General features: G+C 51.5%; 1 protein-coding gene across 10 annotated transcripts in view; it reads right to left on the bottom strand.

Moving 5' to 3' along the window:
- The window catches only part of PRKAG2 (protein kinase AMP-activated non-catalytic subunit gamma 2), a 277,375-nt gene that overhangs the window by 30,130 nt on the left and 229,284 nt on the right, over positions 1-17,961 (bottom strand). For 8 of the 10 annotated variants that reach the window (XM_060156316.1, XM_060156312.1, XM_060156315.1 and 5 more), the window contains one exon: positions 8,693-8,799. In XM_060156316.1, coding sequence (XP_060012299.1) covers positions 8,693-8,799 — 107 coding nt within the window. The remainder of the gene's footprint in view (positions 1-8,692; positions 8,800-17,961) is intronic. The other 2 variants (XM_060156313.1, XM_060156320.1) reach the window with 1 other exon arrangement.

Below are 17,961 nucleotides of genomic sequence, written 5' to 3'. Positions count from 1 at the left end.
GCTGGCTGCAGTAGCAGGTGGCCCGGCCCGCGAGAGGCATCCAGTACAGCTAGAAACCTCGCTCCAGGCAGACTGCGATTTCACTGACGTTCCCCTAAGGTCCGTAAGCCAGCAGTTCACTGAGCTGCCAAGATACACTTCTGCATCTTCTCCATCAGGACAGGGCACGAGGCTCTGTCAACCGTCAAGATGAAACCCAGATTCGCCTTTCACGGTATTACCACATCTACGAACAGTCCCAAAAGGAAATCGGGTTCATCTCCCCGACTTTCTGGGGTCGGTTCGTGATAGGTTTCCAGAGATTACTACTTTTATTACTTTATGAATAATTCATTCAAACCCCTTACCTGGGAATGACACCACATTTCCCACCGTTTTCTGAGGACTCTTTTTCCTCTCACCTGGAACCTCAGGCGTCAGGCCTCAGACCTGTTCTCCACCATTCTTCCACTCCCACTGAGAGCCTGCATCCTGGCAGTCTGCATCCTGACTAAACTAGGGATCAGAAAGCAAACAGGCACCTCCTACCGTCCACACCTATCCTGGGCTGTAAGATCTTCTAATCACCATTCACTGTACTTTTTCCGTTTTGAAGATCATTTTCCTTGATAATGAAAAAGCACAAAACGGGCTGAAGAGTTTCCCTTCCTCTTTATCAGCACCTGCAGCATGAATCTTGAGCAACAGAGCGAACCCTTATCTTTCTTGCTTCTAAAGCAGGTGAGCACCTGCTTCCCGCTTGTGGATCTCGAGTCTAACCCCAATTAAGAGGACCCTGGGCAGCCCCCTCCTAGTCATGCCCTTCTTCAACTTACTTATATGCTCGTCTTTCTATATTTTCTACATGTTCTTCTAAACACCCGTGTTTGGCAAACAGCCACTTATTTGGACACTTGCCTGTATTCTCTTTCATTGGCACTATTAAAATCGTATCAATTGGAATGATTTGAACAATAAAACAAAGTAATAGTGGATTATAACCCAATGGAATATATATATATATATATATATGTATATCTCCATAAACGTATGCCGACACAAATGACTGAATAAGTTAAAGGAAGGAACACATGTCCTTTGCAGAAGAATTCCAACTATCTTGCGTAGCCCTCAACTCCCCACTCCTTACGTGTGGGCGGTGCAGAGTGACCTTCTCCTAAAGAGGACAGTATGGAAAAGAGAAACTTTACAGTAAAGAAGCCTGATAGACATACCGCAGCCAGGTGACTGCGGTTAAGATCGACAGCGGTAAGCAGTAAGCAGGTCTGATATGACGTGAGGAGCACTTTACCTCTGTGGTCTTCCTTCCAAAGCCCATAATCCAAGTCTGGTCATGAGGAAAAAACAGCCAACAAATTCCATTTGGGGGCAGCCTACAGCACACCTGGCCAGCTCCTCAAAACCGTCAAGGTTCCCAAAAGCCAGGAAGTCTGAGAAACTGTCACAGCAAAGGGGAGCCTAAGGGGACGTGACGACTAAATGTTAACAGTAACCTGGATGGGATCCTCGAGCAGAAAAATGACATCAGGAAAGACACAGGGAAATCTAAACAAACTATGAACTTCAGGCAATAACTACGTATCAATACTGGTCCGTTAACTGTGACAAATGTGACCATACTAACGTAAGATGGCAAGAATGGAGCGAACTGGGTGTGGGGTATATGGGAACGATCTGTACTATCGTCACAACTCTTCTATCAATCTAAAAAAGTTTATTGAAAACGTTGTTAGTAGAATGTTGCTAGAAACGCACATTCCCTCACACTGCCATCGTGAGGGAAGACCCACGATTCCCAGTGCTCCCGTCGCCGCCCAGTCCTGGAAGTGATGATTCCACTGTGCAATTCTATTTACTCTGGAGCCTTCCATACCTCCTGAGAAGTTACCATTTAGAACCTGAAGGCACTAAACCATACCTATCAGTACTATCTGCGCTGCCAGACTTCTTCGGAAGGGATGGTATGTGTTCTCTACTCCGCCATTTACTAAATTACTGTCTCTCAGCCCCAAACCCTCCCTTCTGACTCTGCTTCGTGACACTGGGGCCCTGTGGACCACATCTCAAGTCTGCCATGGGCTCTACTGCAGCCTGACAGGAGGGAGGCCAGCGAGGACTGGAGGGCTGGGCTGAAGACGGGCTGCTTCACCCAATGACCACCTGTATCGGTGCGCGAGGGCGGACACAACAGAGCACCATGAACTAGGGGCACAAACAACAGAGACTGATCGTCTCACAGTCGTGGAGGCTGGAAGTCTGAGATCAGGGTGTCAGCAGGCTTGGTTCCTTTTCTGTGCAGAAAGATCTGTTCTGGGCTTCTCACCTGGCCGCTGGCGGTGTGCAGGCATGCCCTGACACCCCTGGGCTTGCACACGCGTCACACTGATTTCTGCCTTCATTGTCACCGGTACTCTCCCCGTATGCAGGATTCTGTGTCCACATCTCCCCTTTGTATAATGACGCCAATCACGGTGGACTATGGGACCGACGCCTTCGTGACTAATTACCTCTTAGTGGCCCTACGTCCAGGTAAGGTCATGTTCCGCAGCGCCTGGAGGTTAGGACACAGGAGTGTGGGGAGAGGGCCCGGCCCGGCGCACGTCCCTACCTGGGGGCTTCCCGCCTGCCGGCCGCTCCACCTGCTTCCCTCCTGCAGCAGCAGCGGCTGAGTCCCGCCTGAGCGGCCTCCCCACGCTCTCCCCCCACCGCCTGCCGCCAAGGCACAGCCCCAGCCAGAGGCGGCCCCTCGGAAGGCGCCACAGGCTCTTCCTTACCTCCACGATGCCCCAGAGCAGCGGTTTTCGAGCCGCAGAGCGCTAGAACCAGAACTGCTGGAAGGACTCGGTAAGACACGACCACTGGGCCTCACCATGACTTTCGGTTTAGTGGGTCTGAGGTGGCCTGATGGTCTGTCTGTGTGTCCCGGAATTTCCTAGTGATGCTACAGCTGCAGGTCTGAGAACGCTGCCTCAGAGGTCAGTACTTACCCTGTCAGTGACCCAGTTGACTTACGTCCAATTACCACTGGTTTATGTTAGTTTTCTGTTCAACGGCTGCTATGGCTTCTGCGTCCTGACTGGACCCTGACTGATACAGAAGCGCACGCACCAGGCAGGGTTCTGGGGACAGAGGGTTTCGGACCGGGCGCATGTCTTTGGGCCTGAACACAGTGCTGAGCTCTGGGTCAGCGGGGACTCAGATCCCCAGCGACCCCGGGCAGGCAGCGGCATTGAGAGGGAACAAGCATCACCTGTGACCGTGGTGTCCCTGCCCAACTCTGCAGCCGCCAGAGGAGAGCAGGGGCCAGGGGCTGCTGCACTAGCTATCACTGCAGCGAAAGGAACATGGGATCTGGTGTGGGCAGAGTCCTGCCAGAGGATGGGGCTCACACACCGGGGAAAGGACAAGCTCCGACTGGGGACTCTCGGTCACCGAGAACCTGGCAGCCTCTATGGCAGCCCTAAAAAGCCCTTCTCTTGTAGCTACCAGGCTGACCTTTCCCAAATCCAACACAAAATGTAATTCTGCGGGACTCGGAGAGTCACCACCCCGAACTCAGTCTCCCTGGTCTCTGACGTGAAAGCCAGGGCACTGGTTTGGAAGGAGTGCAGGAGGAGCCCTGGAACCCAGCACAGCCACAGGGCTGGACTCGGACGAAGCAGAGATTCCTGAATGCCAGAGCGACTCCGAGCCTCCCTTGGCAGTGGAAACGGCCGGCTGCGTGGTGTCAGAATGGCCTTTCTTTGCCTGGAAGCCCAGCAGCAAGTGTTCCTGGGCAGACGCCTTGCACGGGGTCGCTCGTTCTCCATTCCCCAGACAACCACAGCTGCCTCTGCGGCCCCGAGACCTGTGACTGGGGACAGACTCCAGCCTGACCCCGAGAGGGGGCCTCACACATGGAAACAACGATAAAGCTCCGCTATTTCATATCTGCAGAAACCTGGGAAGTAAGTGTGGGAATAGCTTCTAATAATATTAGACCAAGGAGAGGGAACTGAACACTGGATATGGTAGGGTTTATTGACACAGGTGGATTTACCAGAAATGTGGATTTAATGTTTAGTGCATGCCACTGGGAACGGCTCTGAAGCTTTCTGAGTTGACTGCCTTGAAATGCAGGGCATTGCTGAGTGCATGTTTGAGAAGGCCGAGATGCCAGAACTTCGGAGGCCTAACGAGGAAGAGTGAACCCACAGGCTCAGGGAGATTGCAGCACATGCGGCCTGCACAGCCAGCCCTCAGCTACCTTCCCCCAAAGGGCCCCGAGGTCACAGCCTCCCCAGGTTTCTGAGAAATGTCTGCGTGCGGGGACCCCTACCCCCTGAGAAGCTGCGTGCTGGCTGCGCTCTGCAGGGGGCAGCACCATGACGGCCTCACTGATGCCAGTGTGGTGGCAGGTCCTGAGGGAGCAGGGCAGGCTCGTGGCCAGGGGTGAGAATGTTCTGATTCGCAGACGGTTTGGTCGTGGCTACCCAGTTACAGCATCCCTAGAAGTGAGACAGATGCATGGTCCTCTAAAGTGTTGCCTGATCTACGTAACAAGAGAAATTCTCAGTCCAGGGGCCAAAACCCCAACCTGAGTCACCAACACGGAGTCTTGTCCTCTCACCGTTTCCAGACCTGAGCCGCTCTCAGACCCAGAGCCCCGTTCTGAGGGGCGCGGGGTCCCCCGAGGACAGTGCCCCGCCCAGGACGTGCCGTTCCTCCTGTCCCACTTCCTAGGATGACTGAGCACTGGGGAAAAGGAGACGCAGACTTTCCAGGGTGACCGGATGCTGGCTCTGAGTGGACGCTGATTCCTAGAACCCCAAATGCCACCATGGTCACTGGTCAAAGGCGAGGCTTACGGTCAGTCAGGTGACAGACGGAGTCGCAGCCAAGGTCAAGCACAAGGAGCTCACGGGGCTGCAGGCCACACCGTGGTTACCCGCTCAGTCCTGAGCATGTCATTGGGATCCCTACACTGGCTCTCGGACCCACGCGGCGAGGGATATCGTGCCGAGGAGGCCCAGGGAGGACGCCCCTGAAGCTACCAGACTGGCAAGCCAAGCACAGCAGAGCATCCCTGGGGAAGTGCGCAGATGGAGAGGCTGGCCGTCACACCCCAGGGAAGCTGCCCGTCTGGCTGGGACCGCATCTCCCAGAGTGACTGGATTCCTGTAACTCCAGACGCAGCATCGCAGGGCCCTGCAGCCGTCAGCCGCGCACGCTTTTTCCCTCTACCAACGTACAAGGACCCCGAGAAGCAGTCTGCCTTGACATTGCATGGCACACTCGCACACCCTCACCTCTGGCTCTGTGACTGCACGCAGTCTGCAGAGATGCTGACCACCCCACAGGCCTCACATCACACGGTCCCGTGACATCGATGACACAGTGCTGACGGGTCTGATGGGCAGGAAGTGGCAATGCTTCAGACGCCTCGGTGTGACATCGGCCAGCCAGCCAGTGAGGGAGGCCATGGCCTGGAGCGTCGGAGAGACCCCCATGCCACTCAGGCTGCTGCCCGCACCCCTGCCACCCTTGGCAGGTCTCCGCAAGCGGCACACACTGTGTCTGAGTGCTGCTCTGACACGGTCAGAGTGAGTCTTCACAGGGGCCCAGAGCAAGACACAGCTCTGCGGCAGGGCAGGCCCCTCGTCCACCCGGGCCTGGGGCCCCCCGCAAGGCCGAGCTGGGGACGCCGAATGAGGCCCCCATCAGGCACCAGCAGGAGATTCACTGGGTTTTTGGAACAAACAAACAAAGAGCAAAAAGCCATGCCTTCGTCTGCAGGTAATTCTTTTCCTCTTGAGAAACAGTTCCTGGCTTACTACGGGGCCCTGGTCGGGAAGGAACAACTCGGCTGAGATGCCGAGTGACCGTGCAAGCCGAGCGGGCGGCGTCCGCCCCATCCAGCCTGAGCACTGGGCACCCCGCGACACTGGGTGAGGGAGCCGGTGGGAGTCGGGCATCACCCCCTCCCTCAGTCACACCGCAGTCGGGGCTCCGGACGACCGCCGACGCCGAGGGAGAACCAGGCGGGCCAAGGGGGAGGGACACGACTCTAGGACGTGCACTGGGCTCCGGGGCACCAGGACCAAGGCGCCGTCTCTCACACTGACGCGAGACTGAGCGACAGGACCCTGGGGCGCGTCACAGCCCCGCCTGCGGGAGGCCCACGGGCCTCACAGAGGCCGAGCTAGAGGCTGAGGGCGCGGCCGCCTGGGGCGAGCGGCCCTTCTCTCCCTCTCTTCTCCACTGTCTGCGACCCCGTTTTCAGTCCACCTGTGAACAGCTGACTCTGGTTCCCAGACCAGCTGTGTCTCTGATACTCTGGGCCCTCAGGGTAACTTGGTCAGAATGTAAGTGTTGCTCTGCAACCTGCTTTTTTTTAACTTAAAAATAAATACATTAGGGGATGTCCCCGGTGGCGCAGTGGATAAGAATCCACCTGCCAATGCAGGGGACATGGGTTCGAGCCCTGGTCCAGGAAGACCTCACATGCCGCAGAGCAACTAAGCCTGTGCGCCACAACTACTGAGCCCACGCTCTAGAGCCCGCGAGCCACAACTACTGAGCCCACGTGTCGCAACTACTGAAGTCCACGCGCCTAGAGCCCGTGCTCTGCAGCAAGAGAAGCCACCGCAATGAGAAGCCCGCGCACCACAACGAAGAGTAGCCCCCACTCGCGGCAACTAGAGAAAGCCCGCGCACAGCAACGAAGACCCAACACAGCCAAAAATAAATAAAAAATTAAATCTTAAAAAAAAAAAAAAACACATTCTCCACAAACGTCTTTTCCGCCCTCCTCGGTGGCTCCATGCTGTCCCATCACACGCGCACACAGGGAGCCGTCTAGGCCACAACCCCACCCAGAGGACGGTCACCTGGTCTCGGGGACGGGCTGTGTCTCCCCTGCTCGCTTCCCTCGTTCTCGAGACACGTCCACGACCACCACTGCTGTCTGTGTCTAGACAACAGTCGAGTCAGCCCTTTCAAACACATCTTTAACTTTGCTGTAACCAGTGCCAACCCCCCCATTTCCATGGTAACCAATTTTAGCTCCTTTAAAGCTTAGAGCCTCAAGGATTCGTGACTTCCAGGAGACAGGCACATGCAGCTTCTACTAATTAGGGAAGTGAGAGTCACTGGATTAGTGACCTCCGATGATCCATAAAGCATCACATTTTTCATGTCTTACTCACTCTGGCTAAATTCTAAATTCAGAAAAGAGTTAATTTTACAACACGGGAAAAGCTGAACAGGAGTGAAAGCAGGTGCAGGGCGTACGCGCTGTCATGTGCTTTTCTGTTGGTGGAAAGCGACGGTCAGGACTTTGGAGGGTGGAGCAAGGGTGAGACGGGCTGGTCTACTTCTTTATTTGGGGAATTCAGAATTTCTCGTTACTTTACTATTGAAGTCTGTAGTTACCGTGGTAGAGAGTATTTCCTGTAACACTGCACCTGGATGCCTCTCTGTCCTCTTTGTGTCAAAGAATCAGAGTTGTAGAAGGGACCTTGAAGGTTACCTGGTCCGAAGTGAATTTAGCAAAGTCATAGGATTTTAGGCCAATTTATAAAAAAAAAAAAAAATTGGAAAATAAAATTAAGAACTAAGCCATGTCTACATTCTTGAGAATCCTGTGCAGCTGAGACCGAATGCAGGCAAAGGAGCTCCTAGAGCCCAGGCGTCCTCAAGGAAGAGCCACAGGGCGGGCCGCCGGGGGCGCCAGCAGAGCAGGCGGGGGAGGCCTGGGGAGAGGGCCCCGAGCGCTGGGACGAGCTGGCCGGGCCAGGGCACACATCCCCCAGGGCAGCCCTGGACGAGGCTGAAAGAGGCCAGGGTGAACTCGCACAGGCACCTTACCTGCTGGGGTCCCCCTGAGGGATCAGCGGAGGCTGCCCTCCCTGGCCTTTGCCCCTTCCCCTTCTCCCCCAGTCCCCCAGGGGCTCCCCTGGCAGGACGCCCAGTTAAAGCGCCCACTGCCCATGAATTCCTGGCTCAGCCTCTACTTTTGGGGGGCCCAGGTGAAAACAATCCTGCTTGGTAAAGATTGATGTGTAAATCTATACACCAAATGCACACACGTATACCTGTGTGTGCACACGTATTTATTACACCGGATGTAATCTGGTCATCGCACTGAATGTAGTATTTGGGACTTTTCACATCCGACTGTAAGTCATATTGGTATAAAACGAGTTACAATAAGCATAATTTTAATACCAAAATAATCAGGTTCAAATTTTCTGCTGAAAGAGATCAGCAGAGTCTTCTCTTAGGAGATTACCCACCTGAGCGATGCTTTCTTTTGAACCAGTATTATTTCAACTTCACTGTTCTACTAAATAGCCCAGGCCTTCAGGACGAGCCGAGGGAGGAGGTGCAGCTAGCGGTTAAGGGCTTGGGGCCGGCACGCATCACACAGACCCAAGCGCCAATCCAGGCCCCGTCACTCACCAGCTCTGTGGGCTGAGTTCTTAAATGCTAGAATGTGAGCAAACTCTAGATAATGAGCTTCCTTATCCATAAAACAGCACATTCCCCAGAAGGCTGCCATGACGACTGACAACTCAGACAAAACCTCAGCACAGGACCTGACGTGCAGAAAGGACTGGATACTGTCTGCGGGTCCTGCTGGATTTAACTTACCCGACAAAGCAGGCACCAAATAATATACCCCAGATTCAGGGAAACTGGGCACACTCACTTGTAACGTGGTATCAAAGACCACAAGCTTGGAGCTGGTTGGAACGATGTCGTAACACTTGTGTGACCTCATGAATCGCATGTAAACACCACTTTCTGAGTCTTCTGCTGAAAAGGAAAGAAAAAAAAGGCAAACATCAGTAACAGTAAAGAACTTCCTCTATCAGATTAAGAGTATGCAGGGCTTCCCTGGTGGCGCAGTGGTTGAGAGTCCGCCTGCCGATGCAGGGGACGTGGGTTCGTGCCCCGGTCCGGGAGGATCCCACATGCCGCGGAGGCCGCTGAGCCTGCGCGTCCGGAGCCTGTGCTCCGCGGCAGGAGGGGCCATAACAGTGAGAGGCCCGCGTACCGCATAAAAAAATTACAAAAAAAGAGTATGCATGAAAAATCTACTGCTAATAGACAATGGAAAATAAGAAGTGTTTTCCCTGTAAGAGCGAGAAGCTCATGGTGATCAGCACTGCTGTCCTCACTAGTACAGAAGGCAAGAAAAAAAAATGAAGGCTACGGATATAAAAGGAAAAAGCAAAACTGTCTTTATTGGCAGACTCTATGATTTTCTACACAGAAAACACCAAAGAATCTACAAAAAAGTTCCCAGATCAAAAAAAAGAGTTTAGCAAGGTCAGAGAATGCAGTTAGTAAAAAACAACAACAAAAAAACATGCCACTCTATTTCTATATACTAGCAAGGAATAACTGGAAATTTAAAAAATCTGAAGGCATCATTTATATAAACATGAAATGGAAATAAGGATCTACACAAGGAGACAAGGAGCCCTGAAAACAGCCACGATGTGAACAAATGCACATAAAGTAGTCTTTATTATTTAAATTTCTGTAGAAGTTAATTGACAGTTGGCAAAACGAATGACAAGGTACTGTGACTCCAAAGCTGTGCCCGTAGCCGGACAACGGCCCACTGCCCACTGCCCGGGAGGACCTCCCTCCTATCTCCTGGTTCACTCAAGGGATACATCTCCAAGAGACCTCTCTGACAATGCCGCTGAGCCCACACCCATCTGTTCATTTGGGGAAGATTCAGATTACCCGGGAAATATCCCAGAAGAAAGAAATTACTATATTGTACATACTAATTAGCAAGATGAGTGTTAAACGGCGTGACGCTAACCAAGTTCCTTGACTGTGGAAAGGACCCCTGTTATTCTATTTCCTACTGTGGTAAACAGGCGGTATATGCTGACTGGTTTGCCAATTTCATGATAAACTATGTGAACCGCTCCCAAACCTCTATTTTCATTTCTGACCTCTCTTCAGGGTACTGTAACTCATAGTTCATAATCCCATCACTTCATGGGCAGTTCCCTTCTCAGATATCTCCCCTTCTGCTCGTGGAATAAAGTCAGACAACTCAGGCTGGCATTCACGAACCTCCGTGGTCTGGCTTCTCCGTGGCCTCATTTCCCTACTTCCTGTTCTCGGGTCCAGGCACACAGCTCCCTGCTAATAAGCTCCCTACCGTCCTTAATCTCACTTTCTGGCATTTGTTCCTTCTGCTGTAATTCAAACTCCCTTCTCCACTTTTTTCTCGTCCAATTTCAACCCAACCTCAAATGCCATCTTCTCCATAAAAGCAGTGAACATCTGAGCGCTCATTTCTGTGCTGTAACTCCAGGTACTACAGGAAATGACCTCATTTAATTGATGTCACGACCTTGAAGGGTGTGCCTCGATTTCTTTACATATGAGCTGACTGAGCAACCGGCCTGAAATCAGCAAGTTAGGCAGTGACTGGAGTGGGATTTGAATCCGTGCCCACGACTCCAACCCTCTCCTCATGGAAACTCTGCCGCTTAGTCTCCCCATGAACGCACGGGCCCAACAGACACCTGTGAAGCTACTGTCTGCGGGGCACTGTCCCAGTGTCGAGGCATGAGGGGACACAGCAGACACACCTCTGTCCTCCCAGCTCACCGGATGGCAGAACGAGGGCACCGGGATGTGAGCCACGCAACAGGTGAGGTGCTGGATGGCTCAAGGTCACCAGGCAGGAGCCGACCCTGAGTCAGGAGGGTAAGGAGGGAAGTCTGCAGCGACTTCTTCCCCTGAATACGCATGTTCTATCTGTACTTCTCATCAGTCGTCGCTTTATGTCTCATTCATGGGATCTGCACAGCTCTGATAACCTTTTTCTTCCTGGATGATAATTTCTTTGAATGGTCAGGATCTTACTCATTTACTATGCTTATTAATTTCGTCGATAGATACCGACTTACTGCATACGGTCTCAGTGTGGGTTCTCCCAAAGCTGACCCCGAGACCAGGGGAAGTGAGACGGAAGGAAAGAGTCAAAAAAGGGAGCTCCGGGAAGCAGGCCACAGCTCTGTGCAGAGTGGCAGCTGCTGGGGACCCCGGAGAGGCCGCGCACGGACCTCAGAACTGCCGCCTAGTCGGGAGCGCCCCGCCCTCTTTGGTGAGGGGTTACCCTGGGGCATGACCTCTGACATTCCTGCCCCGCGCCCACAAGCCCAGCTGCCAGAGAACACCCTCGGTCGGAGCTGTTCAAACAGGAGAACCTGGATGCAGGCGAGGCGCCCACGGCCATCTGCTCCCAACAGCTTCCACGGAGCTGGAGGCTGGGGGTCCCTGGGGACCCAACACACATGCCGCTGCCTTGCAGGTACTACAGACCAGTGCGGGAGAGGCATTAACCGTCACTACACTGTCATGAGTGCTACCACAGGACAAGGCCGGGCTGATGAACCAGGTAAGCGGCCGTCGGTGAGTGGACGGATGGACGGATGGAATCTGAGTCAGCGTGCTTCCGTTTCTCTCAAAACGTTTATCTCCCAGAAAACAGGAGTCTTGCACAGGAAAGAACTGGAATGCGGGACGTTCACACGACAGCCACACGCAAAGTCCCGGTCCTTCTCTGCCATCACTGCTCCCGCACGGCCAAGGAGGACAACTACCAGGCTGCTCAATGAGTCGTTTCCTCGAAGCCTATTCAGAGGGGATCTGTGCAGACACAAGGCTCGAAGGACCAGTGCAGGCAAGCCCACGCGTCACTAACATTTAACTTACAAAGTTTACAAAGTGCTGGTCAAATCCATTCTCCTAAAATGCAAATGAAGGACATCAAGGGGGAAACTATAATAAAATGTAACACTCCATCTCCCAGAACGGAACCCTTACAAGACAGTTTGTCTGTTAATTAAATCAAGAATTTTCATAAAAGGAGTGCACATTTTATAGATGTTAACATCACAATACAAGTATCTGAAATAAAATCTTAAAATACTATGGAAAGAAATATTCGAACTTTTAGAATTTTTAAAACACTGTAAGCTTTGTGTTAAACATATTTTGGGGTAACATCTTAATTTGTCTGTTAATTTTTAAAAATATCTAAATAAACATTTTATTTTGAATAGCTTTAGATTTATATAGAGAAGCTGTGAAGACACAGCAGTTCCTTATACACCCCATACCGGATTTCCCCTAAAGATAACATCTGACGTTCCTCCGGCACATCTGTCACAACCAACGAACCATCACTGACACATTACTAAAAAGTTCACACTTTAATAGGGTTGCCTTAGTTTTCCCCTAACATCCTTTTTCTGTCCCAGGACCCCATCCAGGACAGCACATTTAGTCATCATGCTCCGTAGCCTGCCCTAGGCAGTGATGGCTTCTCAGACATTCCTTGTGTTTGATGACCTTGAGTACTTGACCTTGAGACCTTGACCAGGAGTACTGGTCAGGCATTCTGTAGAATGGCCCTCATTCCGGATTTGTATGACGTTTTTCTCATGATCTCAGTTTTGGGGTTTGTGTGTTTTAGCAGGAAGACCAGAAGGCGAGGTGCCTTCGCATCCCACTGTACCTAGGGCACCTGCTGTCAACACACCTCATCACCTGGGTCACCTGGCCCAGGCAGGATCTGTCGGGTCTTTCCCCTACAGGGACTCTTCCCCCTCTTCCCACACTGCAGTCTTGGCAGGGAAGTCACGGTCCACCTCCCTGAGGGCGAAGCATCTGCATGAATTACAGTAAATCCTCTACGCGTGAACCTTCAAGTTGTGAACTTTCAAAGAGGTGAATGTGCCTTCACATGTCCAATCACAAAAGTCAGTTTCACGTGTCTGGCATACCCTGTCATGAGCGCGCATCTTCGACAAGTGGTTGTGCTCTTGCGCACTTTACTGTGCAGGACTGTATAGAGTACAGGAGTACAGCATCTTTATTTCAAGCCCAGGGTGTCCGGAAGCAAGCGTAAAAACAGTGGTGATGTAGCCGGTGCCGCTAAGAAGGGCCAAGCGATAACGACGGAAACAAATGTGAAAATAATTGAGAGAGTGGAGCGAGGTGAAAAGATGGTAGATGCCGCTCATTCTTGTAAGATGAGTCGTTCAACCATCGGCACGATTCTAAAGAACAAGGGCAAGATCATGGAACATGTAAAGTCTGCTGTGCAGACAGTAATATCGAAGAAGCGTGGAAAATTGGTGGAGGAGATGGAGAAACGTCTCAGTGTGTGGATGCAGGACCAGCATTAGTGTTGAGTCCCGCTCAGCTTAATGCAGATTCAAGAGAAAGCTAAGAGCCTTTATGAAGGCTTGAAGAAGAAACACGGCGAAGAATCAGAGGGCGCATCTTTTAATGCCAGCCACGGCTGGCTTCATCGGTTCAAGACTGGAGCCAACCTTCACAACGTAAAAGTAAGCGGCGAGACAGCGAGTGCAGATACGGTAGCTGCCCAGGAATTTCCTGAAACGCTTCTAGAAATTATTGATGAAGGCGCGTATTTACCTGAGCAGGTGTTTAATGTGGACGAGACAGGACTGTGCTGGAAAAGGATGCCAGACCAAAGTTACCTCAGGAAGGAGGGAAAGTTGATGCCAGGCTATAGCGCAGCAAAGGACAGGCTAACTCTGTTGTTTGGTGGCAGTGTTTCCGGTGATATGAAGCGAAGCCTCTCTTAGTTTATCATTCAGAGAACCCAAGGGCCCTCAGAAACAGAGCCAAGGGCTCTCTTCCTATTGTGTGGAAGAATAACCCCAAGGCCTGGGTTACACAGGCCGTTTTCCAGGACTGGTTTTTCCACCACTTTATCCCGGAGGTAGAGAAATATTGCTTGGAGAAGAACGTCCCATTCCACATTCTTTTGTTGCTCTACAATGCTCCGGGCGACCCCCCATTCATGGATGACTTGCATCCCAACGTCAAAGTAGTGCACCTGCCACCGAATACTACATCGCTCATCCAACCTATGGACCAGGGAGTTATAGCGACTTTCAAGAAATATTATTTATGTCACACTTTGCGTCAGGCAGTAAAGGCGACTGACGAATCAGGAACAGCCCTGCGACAATCTCTGAAGGACTATAACATCTACAAGCCATAAGAAAAAATTGACTTTGCCTGGCATGAGGTTACGGCCGTCACCATGAATGGGGTTTGGAAGAACCTTTCCCCACAGTTTGTTCATGATTTTCGTGGATTTGAGAAGGTGGATGAAGAGTCCAAAGAGGTCTTCAGCAACTTAGAGACCCTCAGTGAGAAGCTGGAGCTAGATCTGCAAGAGGACGACATCACTGAACTCCTTGCTGTGCAACGTGAGGAGCCTACGAATGAAGACCTGATGGAACTGCAGACCCAGAGAAAGGACGAAGAGAGACAAGAGGAAGAAGTAACTGAAGAACCAAAGAGATTCACGACGCAGGCAACGGCAAGGGGGTTCTCTGCATTTGAGGAGGCGCTGCTAGTGTTGGAGGCACGGGACCTTAACGTACAACGAACGCTACATGAAGGCTGCAGCAGCCGTTCAGCAATCCAGTGCCACCGTGTCATCTATGATAAGAAAAAAAGAGCTGCTACCCAGACACAGCTGGATCGTGTTTTCAGCCGGGTAGATAGAACTGAGTCCAGCAAGGAACCGGACCCTGTGCCGTCAGCGTCGGGCGTGAGTGACATGGCAGCTGGCCCTCCGCCTCCTGTTGCTGACGACCCTTCAGCTCTACCGTCTCCCACCTCCTCCCCCTCCTCCAGTCAGTAACTCTTCTTGCCTGTCACTCGATGCCAGCCCCTGGATGCCAGCTGTTGTACTGCACTACTGTACTTTTCACGGTACTGTACTGTAAGATTAAAGATGTTCTTTATTTTTTTGCGTTTGTTTTTAATGTATTAGTAGTGTGAAAAGTATTCTAAACCTATTACAGTACAGTACTATATAGCCGATTGTGTTAGTTGGGCATCTAGGCTAACTTTGTTGGACTTAACAACAAATTTAGACTTACGAATGCACTCTTGGAACGGAACTCGTTTGTATGTAGGGAACTTACTGTACTTGGAACATTTCTGTAGAGGAGAGGTGTCTGTCGGTCTGTCTGTCTCAGTATGGACTCACGGTATCCATCCCATACTCTGAGTCACAATCCGACAACCATGTCAGGATCAGTGCTCCAGCCGGCAGGGTCCACCCGATGACGGGGTGTGTGGGGCACGGCCCACATTCTCCTGAGTCTGCTGGGGCTGTGACTCCCCGCCAGGCCCCCCAGGACTTCCCTGCTCACACCTGCAGCCCCCAGGCCAGCAGGGCGTGGAGAGCTGGGCCCTCTGTTCCCTCTGCAGCATCACCAGCCCCCAGGTGGTGACATGTGTGCCCTCACCACTAGCGGCTTACATCCGTGTGGTACGTCTGTTACAATTACTCAATTGCCTTAGTTTCTCTCCCTCCAGGACAGCACCTCACATGTAGCCCTGTCTCCTTGGGCTCCTCTTGGCAGTGACAGCTCTTCACACCTTGGTTTGATGGTCTCGGTAGTTCTGAGGAGCACTGGGCAGATACTCTGGAGGATGCCCTTCGACTGGAATTTGATGTTTTTTTCTCATGATTAGCCTGGGGTTCTCAGTTTTGAGGTGGATCTGTAACACTATCTTTTTTTAATGTAAAAAGCTTGACCAAGCAAAGCAAAATGACACTAAAATGTATTTTGGTTCATGATAAGGCTAGATTATTACTGATGCAATAACATCAACAACAAAAGTGTCAGCATTTAAAGTCAGGAGAATAAAGTAAAATACCATAAAAATGTCATTGCTGGGCTTCCCTGGTGGCGCAGTGGTTGAGAGTCCACCTGCTGACGCAGGGGACGCGGGTTCGTGCCCCGGTCTGGGAAGATCCCACATGCCGCGGAGCGGCTGGGCCCGTGAGCCATGGCCGCTGGGCCTGCAGGTCCGGAGCCTGTGCTCCGCAACGGGAGAGGCCACAGCAGTGAGGGGCCCACACACCGCAAAAAAAAAAAAAAGTCATTGCTTCTCTACCTTTGGTAAAACTTGTTGATGAGAGCACCATTTGTATTATTTAACTATGATGAAGTCCAAACTGTACCTGAAGGAAGAAACGCATTGAAACAGAAAATAAGAGTATCTGGAGTTAAACCAAAAAGGAAAAACACCCCCAAAAAACCAAAACCATTCAACAATAACAGGTTGTTTGGAATAAGTTATTAAAATTCCTGAGAAGGCAAGTTCAAGCTCTCGTTATTCAAAAGGTAACTGGGGCTCAGAAAGTATGGCCGTGTCCCACTGTTGGGTTATTTTATCCGTCCCCGGGGAGAAGTGTAACTGCAGAGGGTCACGCTGGCATCTGAGCCACTGGTCTATGAAAACCACCCGCCGCGGAATGACGTTATGCCGTCCAGTCACACGCTAACCCAGCATCAGCCCAGGGAGCTACTGAAGAGTGCTACTGGGAAGGAGAAAGTATACGTTAAAGTGTTTACTCTGTGAAGGTCAACAGAACCACCTGGGAAATGCAACATCTCAGTTTACGTGCAAACAGCTGTGCGCTCTAACCGGGAAGGCATGGCCGAGTGTTTCTCTCCCTGCAAGCAGATCTGCTCACACACCACCCTTGACAAGTCCTCACCGCAGCACAGCACCTCACACGCTGCGGCCCCAAGGAGTTTCACACCCTGGGATCCCGTGGACACTTCCTTTTCAAAGGCAGCTTCCGAACTCTGGGCCCGTGTCCTCGTGCCTGCCTCTACTGGGCGCACGGCCCAGGTGGCCACTGGACTCCTACCTGCCTTTCTGTATGGGCTGAATGGTGGCCCCCACAAGATACGTCCACCTGGAACGTCAGAACGCGGCCTTATTTGGAACAAGGGTCTTTGGAGACGAGGTCACCCTGGATTATCAGGTTGGGCCCTAAATCCGATTACCAGTGTCCTTACCGATGAGAGCGGACGCAGACACAGGAGAAGTCGATGGAGGCAGAGATTGGAGTGATGCGGCCACGAGCCACGGGACGCCTGGGAGCACGAGCAACCACCGGAAGCCGGGACAGAGGCCTGGGACAGATTCTCCCTGGAGCCTCCAGACGGGACCAGCCCTGCGGACACCCTGAGCTCGGATGTCTGGCCTCCCGAGTGTGGGAGAATAAAGTTCCGCTGTTCCGAGCCACGGGGTTTGTGGCACTTTGTCATGGCAGCCTCAGGAGCCTCCTCCGCCTTCCAAGTTCAGTTCACGGGCCCCCTGCACCTTCCCTAAAGGCCCTCAAGGCACCAGCACCCCTCCACTGTGAACACCCCCGCGAGTGCTCTGTGAGCGACGCCCTTTCGGAGCCCTGATGTGCCTTGTGCCAAAGCTATAGACCTGCTTTAGACGGCGGCTTCTGAGGCAGCAGACGGGTCCCCAGCAAGCCCCTCACGGGTGTCAGGACAAGCTCATGCCTGCTACATTGTATGTCACTGAAGGACACAGCCATGAAAGGCAGGGGCCATGGTAACGATTCGATCCCCATCTTAGAGAGCTGAGCGTGCAAGGACGAGAGGCGTTCTAAAACAAAATTTACACATCGCCCAAATGTCACTAAAAACACCCCAACCAAAAAACACTAACTCCTTATTTCCAATCCTGTAATTTTAACTTAACGTAAGACACTTCATTGTAATTCCACAAAGAAAAAGGTTATCAATAGGTTAGTTATTTTAAAATTCGTCTTTTATGCTTTATTCTATACTTAGAAACATAAGTTTACTATATTCATATAGTATCTTTTCTATTTAGAAAACCATTTAAAATAGTTAAGCAAGAAATAAGCGAAAAGGGGAATATGGAAGTTAAAAGCATATGGAAAAGATTAAACTCTCATATACATCCGTTTTCTTAAAGTGCTTAGAAACATGAATATTAACAAAGTCAAAGCTTAAATATAATTGTACAGGACTTACAAGGTAGCAGAATAAATGAAGTGCATTAGATATTTTTTCCTTTCCATGCTTTGTGCATTCGGTTCTG

The sequence above is a fragment of the Lagenorhynchus albirostris genome, chromosome 8 (assembly GCF_949774975.1).
Source record: "Lagenorhynchus albirostris chromosome 8, mLagAlb1.1, whole genome shotgun sequence".
In the NCBI taxonomy this organism is placed as follows: Eukaryota; Metazoa; Chordata; class Mammalia; order Artiodactyla; family Delphinidae; genus Lagenorhynchus; species Lagenorhynchus albirostris.
This window is presented reverse-complemented; position numbering and strand designations above follow the sequence as displayed.